Raw genomic sequence first — 15,589 nt, forward strand, 5'->3', positions numbered from 1 at the left:
CCCAAATGTATGGGCCCTTAGAATCGTCCTAACCCCACCCCCCACCCCCTGTCCCCCTAGTGGCGCTCCTGTCCGTTGGGGTAAAATGAATGAATTGTGTGGAACGGTGCACCCTTGGTCTTCCATTGGCTGAAAACCACTTGCTTAAACTGAAAATATCACGAAGCCACAGTGTTTACATTTTTTAAATTACAATTTTTGAACATCAAAAAAAGGACACACTTCACCTTGGATTCAAAGGGTGTGTGGGAAGCTCAACCTGCGGTTATTAAATGCATTTTTAACTAATAAATTAAGAATGTCTAGCAAACATTGCATTTATGAACACTTATGAAGCACCACGCTTCATGGAATGAAAATCAGAATGTAAAGTAACTCTCGAAGAAGGGTTTTGGTTATCCCAAACGTCTTCCATTTAATGATTATGGAGGCCACTGTGCTATTAGGAGTGCAGCAGAATTGTTTTTGTAACCTTGGCCAGATCAGTGCCTTGCCCCAACTCTGTCTCTGAGCTCTTCAGGCAGTTCCTTTAACCTCATAATTCTCTTTTGCTCTGTAAGGTCTTATATGGACAGGTGTGTGGCTTTCCTAATCAAGTCCAGTCTGTATAATCAAAAACAATTGGACTCGAATAAAGGTGTAGAACCGTCTTAAGGATGATCAGAATAAATAGACAGCACCTGAGTTAAATATATGAGCATCACAGCAAGGGGTCTGTATACACAGGACCATGTGATATTTTAGTTTTTCTTTATTAATAAATCTGGCTCCATGACTGTTCTTGAATGGCCCAGCCAGAACCCTGAAGTGAACCCAATTAAGCATCTCTGGAGAGACCTAAAAATGGCTGTCCATAAACGTTTACCATCCAACCTGACAGAACTGGAGAGGATCTGCGAGGAGGAATTGCAGAGATCCCATAATCGAGGTGTGAAAATCTTGCTGCGTCTTTCGCAAAAAGACTCTCGACTGTATTAGATCTTCTACTAAATACTAAGCAAAGGGGCTGAATGCTTAGGACCACGAGATATTTTAGTTTGATTTTTAAAATAAATGTAAAAATGTCAACAATTCTGTATTTTTTTGTCAATAAGAGGTGCTGTTTGTACATTAATGAAGAAAAAAATGATCTTAAATGATTTTAGCAAATGGCTGCAATATAACAAAGAGTAAAAAAAATTAAGGGGTCTGAATACTTTCCATATATATATATATATATATATATATATATATATATATATATATATATATATATATATATATATATATATAATTTTTTTTTTTAGATATATGTATATTTTTTAAATAAATAAATGTTGTTAAGAAGTTTTCTTGGCTTCAAAGTTCAGGCTGCTTGAACTTCCCACACTACCCTAATATATGCTGCTGCCCTGGAGACCTTTATAAAGGGATGCAGGAGAGGAGTCAAAAAACTGACAGTAAACGGAGCCAAAACTTTGCTGACATTTTCATGTCATCATCCAAAACACTGTTTAAGGAACATTCCTGGCTTGACAGAAGAAAATGAATTCACACACAGTAAAGACACGGCAAAATGTGTAAACAGTTCTTGTTTTTTTTTTTCTTCCCTTTTTTGTGTATGGGCCCAGCACGAAATATCAGACCACAAGCACAAAAGAGCTTGGTCTTATCTAAATAAATAAATAAATAAATAAATATTAGGCTACTTCAAAACAAGCACCGCTACAACCAAATAAATAGATCAATAAATAAAATAAATGGATCACACTTTACATTAAGGTTTCATTAGTACTAACATGAACTAATAATGAACAATGCATTTATTAATCATAGTTAAAGGGCACCTAGGTTACCCCTTTTTTCAGATTTCATATAAGTGTTTTGCGTCTCCAGAATGTGTATGTAAAGTTTCAGCTCAAAACACCCATCAGATTTTCCATTATACCTTTTACTAAATCCTGTTTTATACATCCTTCCATCTGGAGGTTGATTTGTCGTACTGCGCCTTTAAGGCGAGTCCTTCCCGCCTACCTTTTCTATGTGGCTTTCTGCGTGCCTTAGGGCCCATTTACACTAATGCGTTTTAGTTTGAAAACGCATGAGTTTTGCTACGGTTATGCCATCCGTCCACACTACGCCGGAGTTTTCGAGCGCTGAAAACGAAGCGTTTCGGAAATACTGGATTAGCCATTCTCAGTGTGGATGGGGAAAACGGAGACGGGGCTGCTGAGATTCGCTACCTGATTGGGGCTTTTGTGTCATTGCGTATCCTTCCCTTATTCGTCAAGCCCCTATCACATGACTATAACACATGGCTTTAACGCTACCGGAAGATAGCAGACCAGCATTTACTGTAAACAACAACATAGACACAAATGGGAGCGTTGTTTGCACTATTGTCTGTTTTAGGTGCGATTGTGCAGTTATTCATTTGTTACGTTTAGTAACAACTCGACTTCGTCGTCTGTCCACAAAAAATACCTCTCTTGCTTTCTTTGCCATTGTGTTCATTGATCAACCGGCGTTTGTTGACTAACAATAACCAAATGTCGAGCGAGACACATGCTTCCTGTCTATACTAGAAAATTTGAGTGCACTAGAAAATTTGAGTGCACAAATGGTCATGTGATATACGTTTTTGGTGGCGTACTGTGGAAGGAGATATATTCAGAAACGCGAGGTGAAACGCTAGTGTGGACACGGATCGTTTTTGATCTAAAACGCCGTTTTAATACTAAAACGCACTAGTGTAAACGGGGCCTTAATCTTCTCCCTTGGCTGCGTCAGACAAGAGACGGACTTAAAGAGAAAGTTTGTGAGAAATACTACAGTAAGAACTTTACCAATGAGTATTAGTGTAAAGCTGAAGTGAATCGCTGTACTTCATTGCACACGTGCACTGTTTTAAAACATTTTAAACATGTGAAACTTACTCTTGATCACATTTGATGATGATTGATGATCCTAGCGAACTGAACAGAGCGTTTATTCCCAGTTGCTTTGCGCACGTCTGGTCTTGTTGACATGATTATACACGTGACTACCGGGACATGTTAATGCAACTGCTGCCAATCAATTCGGTGGGCGGGGGGAACACACTTTTACATCAAGTTGCGGTCAGTCTGAAAACCGCTCCAATTGGTCGACCGTTTTTATGATGTTAAATTGAAAAAACTGTGTGTGTTTATATCACCCGGATATGACGGTCTATACACTAAATATACACACATGTCTGTCCAAACAGCTTGAAAAGTAGATTTTTCACCATAGGCGCCCTTTAAAAAATCCAAACTCATGCTTGTTAACAAGGGACCCTTTTGTTTTCATTAACTAATGTGAACAAATACTGTAATAAATGTATTGTTCGTTGCTTGTTCGTGTTAGTAAATGCACTAATTGTAAAGTGTTACCAATAAAGAACTATAACTGGCTAAATCTATATCACAGAGAGAGGTCCAAAGTCAGATTCGAAACACGTCAAAACCAAACACGCCAGTTTCACTACGTACATATGTACAAAGGCAAATGTCATTTCAAAAGCACTGCTGAAAAAGCGGTAGAAAAGAGTGACGAGAGATAGAGAGAGATAGAAAGGCATCTTGCAACAATCCACGACACGTCTGTCTGGAGCAGATGGGAAAGAGCATTGGAGCGTGATTATATTCAGAGTCCCTGGGTGTTTTTTTTCTTCTAGTCTTTAGTCCTGTTTAGTGGAACCCGTCGCAAACCGCTTAATGGGACGGCACCATGTCTTTAATCACGGGTTCTCTGTTCAAATAAGTGGCCCAGTAAACCAGGTTGAAGGAGCCGAAGAGCACTGGGAACATGATGCGGGACATGCGGTCGATTTTACTCACGCTGTTGAAGGTTTTCTTAGCTTCGGCAGGTTTGCCGTCCACTTTGGTCTTGCCCTGTTCGGCTACGCTCCCCTTGGCGATAGTGGGGAGAACAGTGTCCTTTGTGATGTTCGGCGCGTAATTTGCCACCGCCACGGCATAGGCATTGTTCTTCTTGATGACTGAAGCCTTCTCCTTTTTCTGTGGGTGGGAAATGAGTGAGAGTTTGTCACTTTTGAAAAGATACAGTAGGAGAAACAAGTATTGAACACATTATAATTTTTCTCAGAAAACATATTTCTAAAGGTGCTGTTGACTTGAAATTTTCCCCAGATGTTGAAACTAAAGAAATCCAAACATTTGAAGAAAAGAAAACTAATCAGTTTACAAATGAAGTTATGTGTAATAAAATGAAACGACACAGGAAAAAGTATTGAACACATGAAGAAAGGAAGGTGTACAAAGATATGGAAAGCCCAGACTGCAGCTGAAATCTCAAAGTTCTTTTACAGTGTAGTTTAGTGGCATGTTAATCTGGTCCCCTTGAAGACTTTTAACCTTTTTCTTTTGTTTTAACATTGTCACAAAAACAAAAGCGCCCAAAATACAGCCACATCGCCACATTTTCTCCCTCTGTACCTGGATAGTGCCTGCCTGCTGCACCTAAGTGACGTCTGACTCGCCCCAGCAGCACCTGTGCCTCTCCTTTCCTCCTCTTCTGACCACCTAGTCATGACGTAGTCATAGTTTGTCTTGTGATTTATATGTAGGTGTTTCATTAGATTTGTGGTTTTACCACAGTTCCTCACTGTTTTGTCCACGTGTCACCGCATCGTTTGCGTTTATGGAAGTGAAGCAGCTCCACACAAAACTTCGCTTGCGGTCACCCATGTCCAATGACAGCATGACTGAACAACCTGAGCCAGCGGACTGACTGAGTGGCTAGCTAGCGTGCTCTGCAGTTAAACAGTGCCATATTACGCACATGACTAGGCAGGCGGAAGAACAAGTAGTTCCGACTAAGTTGGCTTCATTCATATAAACTAGGGTATTTGTGGTTACTTTTCACTGTATTTCTATTTCCAGATAACTACATATTTGTGCCAAATGACTAAAATATATATTTTTTGATAAGATAATCATTTCTAGAACACACAAAGCTGGTATCAGATACGATATTTTAGTATCGATCCGCACATCACTACTGTATAGACTTCATTCATTCATTGTTTTGTCAGCTTAGTCCCTTTATTAATCTGGGGCCGCCACAGCGGAATGAACCGCCAACTTATCCAGCACGTTTTTTACGCAGAGGATGCCCTTCCAGCCGCAACACATCTGTGGGAAACATCCACACACACTCATTCACACACACACACACACACACACACATACACTACGGAAAATTTACCCTACCCAATTCACCTGTACCGCATGTACAGTATTTGGAAACCGGAGAACCCATGGGAAACCCACGCGAACTCAGGGAGAACATGCAAACTCCACATAGAAACGCCAACTAAGCCGAGGCTCGAACCAGCGACCCAGCTACCTTCATTCTGTGAGTCGACAGCACACTGTATAGACTTGTATAAAAATTAATAAAAAATGTAAGCTTAAAATATGGTTGTCAGTCATAAGCACTGTGGGAATGCAGCCTGTGTGTGTGTGTATGTGTGTTATACATCATCCGCTTGCCAGATAAACCCACACAAGTTGTAAAACATGAGCGGTATTATGATGAGGAGTTGATGGGACAACTGGAGGTGTCGAGGATGAGCAGGCTCATGATGAAGAACAGGGACGAAGATTCATGATTCAATAAGTTCTTGTCATAACAGCAGCGGGGAAATCGTCTGAGCCGCTCTCAAAGAGAAAAACAACATGATCCCACACAACACAAACAGTCATTAATAACATATTTCTCTCTCCGTTAGCATTTTTGACACTGTATAACAATAGTTACAAGTTTTGCATTACTGTGAGGGTTAGGTTTAGAGTTGGGGTATAGGCGTCAATAAAAACACAATGTAATGGGTAATTTAATAAAGAATATACATAATTAATGTTAACTTCCGGCTGGAGCTGTATCCCTTCTAGCAACAATAAAAAAAGAGACGGAGATAGTCACTGGGGTCATTAACAGTGTTAACATTAGGATAATCTATGGAGTGACACAAGGAGAAAAGAACTGGGATTGAGACGTGTAACCTTAAATGAAATAGTTATAATGTAAGTATAATGGGTTATAAATGTTATTTCACGTTGACATCAAAGGTAAACTGCAGTCCTGAGTGAAGCAAAACAGACTCGCGCAGGTGTTTTGATGACCGCTGGGTTTTCGACACATGCCCACAGGCCCTGCATTCATTCCTGATGCTTCAAAACATCACAGACAGACCTCCACCTCCAGCCTATCTCAGGGAATAATCTGATGAATGCTCCACTGCAAGCAGCGCTGCGGTAATTAAAGAGAGTGACAGGAACTAGTGAGGCATCAGTCTAAATGCAGAATGGTTACTAAGAGAGGGGCGTTTGCTGCACTGTCAGCTCAAACACGACTGAAAATGAGATGAAGATGAGGAGCAAGCCGGGATAAAAACATTATACAAATATATAATTACAATGGAAAGCGGTTTAACAGCTTGGTAACAATAACACCGTATAGACACCTAGAAACTCATTAGTAACGCCATAGCAATACCTGAATACATGTTATCAACAACACAATAATACCCGAGAAACACATAGAACTTGTTCGCAATCCGAAACCAAAAGGTTGGACATGTTAACAGCTAACATAAACCCAAAACAAAGCCTAGAACAGGTGTGTCAAACGTACGGCCCATGGATTGAATCAGGCCCGCAAACTGGTTTAATCCAGCCCAGATGATTCTGTAAAGTAAAAAGGAGCTGCAATTTTTCAATAAAAGAAGCTGCTGTGCCAGTTGTGTCCACTAGATGGACTTCAAACGGTTAAGTTCATCTGAGAAAGCAACCACATAGCAACTCCCAAAACTTGATCACAATCCCAAAACCTAGAACATATTGGCAACCTCATTTCAACACCTTTCCACACGGGAAACTCAATAGCAGTCCTAATTTTTTTGTTGTTGCTTTTTTTGTTTGGCAACATCACCCAAGTTACACCGAGAACAGTTCGCAGTTCTAAAACAAAACAACAACATCGCTGCGTCCGAAATGGCATACTTCCATACAATATACTATGTTAAAATCCGTATGCGAGCCGAGTAGTATGTCCGAAAGCATAAAATTCGAAAATCAGTATGCGAGAAGTACCCGGACGAGATTCTGAAGTGTGCATCTCATGCACACTGCGCTATCCCATGATTCCCCGCGAGAGAATTCATGAATGGGAGTGAAGTGACGCAACTGACATGGGCAGGTCACGTGACCATGAGAAAACGGCGGATGTAGTACTTTCGAATTCCATTCATACTGTATAGAACGTACTTTTCTAACGACCGAGTAGTTAAAATTAAAATGCAGTACCTACTGAATGGACGCAGCCCATGTTGGTAACAGCATTGCAAAACATTAGCAACGCCTAGAACTACTTCACAAACCCAAAGCAAAACCTAAAGCAGGTTGGCAACTTGGCGACGCGGTGGTGCAGAAGGTAGTGCTGTCGCCTCACAGCAAGAAGGTTGCTGGTTCGAGCCTCGGCTGAGTTCTTTGGCATTTCTGTGTGGAGTTTGCATGTTCTCCCGTGTCCACATGGGTTTCCTCTGAGTGCTCCGGTTCCCCCCACAAGTCCAAACACATGCGCGATGGTTGAATTGGGTAAGCTAAATTGTCCATTGGGCGACGCAGTGGCGCAATAGGTAGTGCTGTCGCCTCACAGCAAGAAGGTCGTTGGGTTGTTGGTTCGAGCCACGGCTCTGTCAGTTGGCGTTTCTGTGTGGAGTTTGCATGTTCTCTCTGCGTTCGTGTGGGTTTCCTCCGGGTGCTTCGATTTATCCCACAGTCCAAATACATACGGTACAGGTGAATTGGGTAGGCTGGATTGTCTGAAGTGTATGAGTGTGTGTATGATTGTGTGTGTGGAGGTTTCCCAGAGAAGGGTTGCTACTGGAAGGGCATCCGCTGCCTAAAAACTTGCTGGATAAGTTGGCGGTTCATTCCGCTGTGGCAACCCCAGATTAATAAAGGGACTAAGCCGACAAGAAAATGAATGAATGAATGAATGAATGAATGAATGGTCCAGGATCAACATTAGTGAAACTGTAAATAAATGGTCCAGGATCAACATCTGAGAATTTCTAAATAGATGGTCCAGGATCAACATTGGTGAATTTATAAATAGATGGTTCAGGATCAACATCAGTGAATTTATAAATAGATGGTCCAGGATCAAAATTAGTGAATTTGTAAATAGATGGTCCAGGATCAAAATTAGTGAATTTGTAAATAGATGGTCCAGGATCAACATCAGTGAATTTGTAAATAAATGGTCCAGGATCAACATCGGGGAATTTGTAAATAAATGGTCCAGGATCAACATCGAGGAATTTGTAAATAAATGGTCCAGGATCAACATCGGTGAATTTATAAATAGTTCGTCCAGGATCAACATTGGTGAATTTATAAATAGATGGTCCAGGATCAACATCAGTGAATTTATAAATAGATGGTCCAGGATCAACATTGGTGAATTTATAAATAGATGGTCCAGGATCAACATCTGAGAATTTCTAAATAGATGGTCCAGGATCAACATTGGTGAATTTATAAATAGATGGTTCAGGATCAACATCAGTGAATTTATAAATAGATGGTCCAGGATCAAAATTAGTGAATTTGTAAATAGATGGTCCAGGATCAAAATTAGTGAATTTGTAAATAGATGGTCCAGGATCAACATCAGTGAATTTGTAAATAAATGGTCCAGGATCAACATCGGGGAATTTGTAAATAAATGGTCCAGGATCAACATCGAGGAATTTGTAAATAAATGGTCCAGGATCAACATCGGTGAATTTATAAATAGTTCGTCCAGGATCAACATCAGTGAATTTATAAATAGATGGTCCAGGATCAACATTGGTGAATTTATAAATAGATGGTCCAGGATCAACATCAGTGAATTTATAAATAGATGGTCCAGGATCAACATCAGTGAATTTGTAAATAGATGGTCCAGGATCAACATCAGTGAATTTATAAATAGATGGTCCAGGATCAACATCGGTGAATTTATAAATAGATGGTCCAGGATCAACATCAGTGAATTTGTAAATAGATGGTCCAGGATCAACATCAGTGAATTTGTAAATAGATGGTCCAGGATCAACATCAGTGAATTTGTAAATAGATGGTCCAGGATCAACATCAGTGAATTTGTAAATAGATGGTCCAGGATCAACATCAGATAATTTTAAATAAATGGTCCAGGATCAACATCAGTGAATTTGTAAATAGATGGTCCAGGATCAACAACAGATAATTTTAAATAGATGGTCCAGGATCAACATGAGGGAATTTGTAAATAGATGGTCCAGGATCAACATCAGATAATTTTAAATAGATGGTCCAGGATCAACAGCAGTGAATTTGTAAATAGATGGTCCAGGATCAACATCAGGGAATTTATAAATAGATGGTCCAGTATCAACATTGGTGAATTTGTAAATAGATGGTCCAGGATCAACATCAGGGAATTTATAAATAGATGGTCCAGTATCAACATTGGTGAATTTATAAATAGATGGTCCAGGATCAACATCAGTAAATTTATTAATAGATGGTCCAGGATCAACATTGGTGAATTTATAAATAGATGGTCCAGGATCAACATCTGAGAATTTATAAATAGATGGTCCAGGATCAACATTGGTGAATTTATAAATAGATGGTCCAGGATCAACATCAGTAAATTCATAAATAGATGGTCCAGGATCAACATCAGGGAATTTGTAAATAAATGGTCCAGGATCAACATCAGTGAATTTATAAATAGATGGTCCAGGATCAACATCAGTGAATTTATAAATAGATGGTCCAGGATCAACATCAGAGAATTTATAAATAGATGGTCCAGGATCAACATCAGAGAATTTATAAATAGATGGTCCAGGATCAACATCAGTGAATTTACAAATAGATGGTCCAGGATCAACATCAGATAATTTTAAATAGATGGTCCAGGATCAACATCTGAGAATTTATAAATAGATGGTCCAGGATCAACATCAGTGAATTTATAAATAGATGGTCCAGGATCAACATCAGATAATTTTAAATAGATGGTCCAGGATCAACATCAGTGAATTTACAAATAGATGGTCCAGGATCAACATCAGTGAATTTATAAATAGATGGTCCAGGATCAACATAGGTGAATTTATAAATAGATGGTCCAGGATCAACATCAGTGAATTTACAAATAGATGGTCCAGGATCAACATCTGAGAGTTTATAAATAGATGGTCCAGGATCAACATCACTAAATTTATAAATAGATGGTCCAGGATCAACATCAGTGAATTTACAAATAGATGGTCCAGGATCAACATCAGGGAATTTGTAAATAAATGGTCCAGGATCAACATCAGTGAATTTATAAATAGATGGTCCAGGATCAACATCAGTGAATTTATAAATAGATGGTCCAGGATCAACATAGGTGAATTTATAAATAGATGGTCCAGGATCAACATCAGTGAATTTATAAATAGATGGTCCAGGATCAACATCAGAGAATTTATAAATAGATGGTCCAGGATCAACATCAGTGAATTTATAAATAGATGGTCCAGGATCAACATCAGTGAATTTATAAATAGATGGTCCAGGATCAACATCTGAGAATTTACAAATAGATGGTCCAGGATCAACATCAGTGAATTTATATATTGATGGTCCAGGATCAACATCGGTGAATTTATAAATAGATGGTCCAGGATCAACATCAGTGAATTCATAAATAGATGGTCCAGGATCAACATAGGTGAATTTATAAATAGATGGTCCAGGATCAACATCAGTGAATTTATAAATAGATGGTCCAGGATCAACATCAGTGAATTTACAAATAGATGGTCCAGGATCAACATCAGTGAATTTATAAATAGATGGTCCAGGATCAACATCAGTGAATTTGTAAATAGATGGTCCAGGATCAACATCGGTGAATTTATAAATAGATGGTCCAGGATCAACATCAGTGAATTTACAAATAGATGGTCCAGGATCAACATCAGTGAATTTATAAATAGATGGTCCAGGATCAACATCAGTGAATTTGTAAATAGATGGTCCAGGATCAACATCGGTGAATTTATAAATAGATGGTCCAGGATCAACATCAGTGAATTCATAAATAGATGGTCCAAGATCAACATAGGTGAATTTATAAATAGATGGTCCAGGATCAACATCAGTGAATTTATAAATAGATGGTCCAGGATCAACATCAGTGAATTTATAAATAGATGGTCCAGGATCAACATCAGAGAATTTATAAATAGATGGTCCAGGATCAACATCAGAGAATTTATTAATAGATGGTCCAGGATCAACATAGGTGAATTTATAAATAGATGGTCCAGGATCAACATCAGAGAATTTATAAATAGATGGTCCAGGATCAACATAGGTGAATTTGTAAATAGATGGTCCAGGATCAACATCAGATAATTTATAAATAGATGGTCCAGGATCAACATAGGTGAATTTATAAACAGATGGTCCAGGATCAACATCAGTGAATTTATAAATAGATGGTCCAGGATCAACATCTGAGAATTTATAAATAGATGGTCCAGGATCAACATAGGTGAATTTGTAAATAGATGGTCCAGGATCAACATCAGTGAATTTGTAAATAGATGGTCCAGGATCAACTTCGGTGAATTTGTAAATAGATGGTCCAGGATCAACATCAGTGAATTTATAAATAGATGGTCCAAGATCAACATAGGTGAATTTATAAATAGATGGTCCAGGATCAACATCTGAGAATTTACAAATAGATGGTCCAGGATCAACATCAGTGAATTTATATATTGATGGTCCAGGATCAACATCTGAGAATTTACAAATAGATGGTCCAGGATCAACATCAGTGAATTTACAAATAGATGGTCCAGGATCAACATCAGATAATTTTAAATAGATGGTCCAGGATCAACATCAGTAAATTTGTAAATAGATGGTCCAGGATCAACATCAGTAAATTTATAAATAGATGGTCCAGGATCAACATCTGAGAATTTATAAATAGATGGTCCAGGATCAACATAGGTGAATTTATAAATAGATGGTCCAGGATCAACATAAGAGAATTTATAAATAGATGGTCCAGGATCAACATAGGTGAATTTATAAATAGATGGTCCAGGATCAACATCAGAGAATTTATAAATAGATGGTCCAGGATCAACGTGAATTTGTAAATAGATGGTCCAGGATCAACATAGGTGAATTTATAAATAGATGGTCAAGGATCAACATCAGTGAATTTGTAAATAGATGGTCCAGGATCAACATCGGTGAATTTATAAATAGATGGTCCAGGATCAACATCAGTGAATTTATAAATAGATGGTCCAAGATCAACATAGGTGAATTTATAAATAGATGGTCCAGGATCAACATAGGTGAATTTGTAAATAGATGGTCCAGGATCAACATCAGTGAATTTATAAATAGATGGTCCAGGATCAACATCTGAGAATTTATAAATAGATGGTCCAGGATCAACATCAGGGAATTTATAAATAGATGGTCCAGGATCAACATCTGAGAATTTATAAATAGATGGTCCAGGATCAACATCAGTGAATTTATAAATAGATGGTCCAGGATCAACATCAGATAATTTTAAATAGATGGTCCAGGATCAACATCAGTGAATTTACAAATAGATGGTCCAGGATCAACATCAGTGAATTTATATATTGATGGTCCAGGATCAACATAGGTGAATTTATAAATAGATGGTCCAGGATCAACATCAGTGAATTTACAAATAGATGGTCCAGGATCAACATCTGAGAATTTATAAATAGATGGTCCAGGATCAACATCAGAGAATTTGTAAATAGATGGTCCAGGATCAACATTGGTGAATTTATAAATAGATGGTCCAGGATCAACATAGGTGAATTTATAAATAGATGGTCCAGGATCAACATCAGTGAATTTACAAATAGATGGTCCAGGATCAACATCTGAGAATTTATAATTAGATGGTCCAGGATCAACATCAGTGAATTTATAAATAGATGGTCCAGGATCAACATCAGTGAATTTACAAATAGATGGTCCAGGATCAACATCAGAGAATTTGTAAATAGATGGTCCAGGATCAACATTGGTGAATTTATAAATAGATGGTCCAGGATCAACATAGGTGAATTTATAAATAGATGGTCCAGGATCAACATCTGAGAATTTATAATTAGATGGTCCAGGATCAACATCAGTGAATTTGTAAATAGATGGTCCAGGATCAACATAGGTGAATTTATAAATAGATAGTCCAGGATCAACATCAGTGAATTTACAAATAGATGGTCCAGGATCAACATCTGAGAATTTATAATTAGATGGTCCAGGATCAACATCAGTGAATTTGTAAATAGATGGTCCAGGATCAACATCAGTGAATTTATAAATAGATGGTCCAGGATCAACATCAGAGAATTTATAAATAGATGGTCCAGGATCAACATAGGTGAATTTATAAATAGATGGTCCAGGATCAACATAGGTGAATTTGTAAATAGATGGTCCAGGATCAACATAGGTGAATTTATAAATAGATGGTCCAGGATCAACATCAGTGAATTTGTAAATAGATGGTCCAGGATCAACATCGGTGAATTTATAAATAGATGGTCCAGGATCAACATCAGTGAATTTATAAATAGATGGTCCAGGATCAACATCAGTAAATTTATAAATAGATGGTCCAGGATCAACATCAGTGAATTTGTAAATAGATGGTCCAGGATCAACATCAGTGAATTTATAAATAGATGGTCCAGGATCAACATCAGTGAATTTACAAATAGATGGTCCAGGATCAACATCTGAGAATTTATAAATAGATGGTCCAGGATCAACATCAGTGAATTTGTAAATAGATGGTCCAGGATCAGCATCAGTGAATTTGTAAATAGATGGTCCAGGATCAACATCGGTGAATTTATAAATAGATGGTCCAGGATCAACATCAGTAAATTCATAAATAGATGGTCCAGGATCAACATCTGAGAATTTATAAATAGATGGTCCAGGATCAACATCGGTGAATTTATAAATAGATGGTCCAGGATCAACATCAGTAAATTCATAAATAGATGGTCCAGGATCAACATCAGTAAATTTATAAATAGATGGTCCAGGATCAACATCGGTGAATTTGTAAATAGATGGTCCAGGATCAACATCAGTGAATTTATAAATAGATGGTCCAGGATCAACATCAGTGAATTTATAAATAGATGGTCCAGGATCAACATCAGTAAATTTATTAATAGATGGTCCAGGATCAACATCAGTAAATTTATTAATAGATGGTCCAGGATCAACATCTGAGAATTTACAAATAGATGGTCCAGGATCAACATCGGTGAATTCATAAATAGATGGTCCAGGATCAACATCAGTGAATTTGTAAATAGATGGTCCAGGATCAACATCAGTAAATTCATAAATAGATGGTCCAGGATCAACATCAGTGAATTTATAAATAGATGGTCCAGGATCAACATCGGTGAATTTATAAATAGATGGTCCAGGATCAACATCAGTGATTTTATAAATAGATGGTCCAGGATCAACATCAGGGAATTTATAAATAGATGGTCCAGGATCAACATCAGGGAATTTATAAATAGATGGTCCAGGATCAACATCAGGGAATTTATAAATAGATGGTCCAGGATCAACATCGGTGAATTTATAAATAGATGGTCCAGGATCAACAACAGTAAATTCATAAATAGATGGTCCAGGATCAACATCAGGGAATTTATAAATAGATGGTCCAGGATCAACATTGGTGAATTTATAAATAGATGGTCCAGGATCAACATCAGTAAATTTACAAATAGATGGTCCAGGATCAACATCAGTAAATTTATAAATAGATGGTCCAGGATCAACATTGGTGAATTTATAAATAGATGGTCCAGGATCAACATCAGTAAATTCATAAATAGATTGTCCAGGATCAACATCAGGGAATTTGTAAATAAATGGTCCAGGATCAACATCAGTGAATTTACAAATAGATGGTCCAGGATCAACATCAGTGAATTTATAAATAGATGGTCCAGGATCAACATAGGTGAATTTATAAATAGATGGTCCAGGATCAACATCAGTGAATTTATAAATAGATGGTCCAGGATCAACATAGGTGAATTTATAAATAGATGGTCCAGGATCAACATCAGTGAATTTACAAATAGATGGTCCAGGATAAACATCAGTGAATTTATAAATAGATGGTCCAGGATCAACATAGGTGAATTTATAAATAGATGGTCCAGGATCAACATCAGAGAATTTATAAATAGATGGTCCAGGATAAACATAGGTGAATTTATAAATAGATGGTCCAGGATCAACATCAGATAATTTATAAATAGATGGTCCAGGATCAACATCAGATAATTTATAAATAGATGGTCCAGGATCAACATAGTTGAATTTATAAATAGATGGTCCAGGATCAACATCTGAGAATTTACAAATAGATGGTCCAGGATCAACATCAGTGAATTTATATATAGATG

At 37.7% G+C, this 15,589-nt stretch overlaps 2 protein-coding genes across 2 annotated transcripts in view; both read right to left on the reverse strand.

The window, feature by feature from the left end:
* The window catches only part of guf1 (GTP binding elongation factor GUF1), a 365,280-nt gene that overhangs the window by 137,162 nt on the left and 212,529 nt on the right, over positions 1-15,589 (reverse strand). The window lies entirely within an intron of this gene.
* The window catches only part of gabra2b (gamma-aminobutyric acid type A receptor subunit alpha2b), a 164,385-nt gene continuing 150,358 nt past the window's right edge, over positions 1,563-15,589 (reverse strand). The window contains exon 10 of the mRNA XM_073922466.1: positions 1,563-4,019. Within this exon, the coding sequence (XP_073778567.1) occupies positions 3,714-4,019 (306 nt within the window). The 3' untranslated portion in view covers positions 1,563-3,713. The remainder of the gene's footprint in view (positions 4,020-15,589) is intronic.

Source organism: Danio rerio, chromosome 14 (assembly GCF_049306965.1).
Source record: "Danio rerio strain Tuebingen ecotype United States chromosome 14, GRCz12tu, whole genome shotgun sequence".
Classification (NCBI taxonomy): Eukaryota; Metazoa; Chordata; class Actinopteri; order Cypriniformes; family Danionidae; genus Danio; species Danio rerio.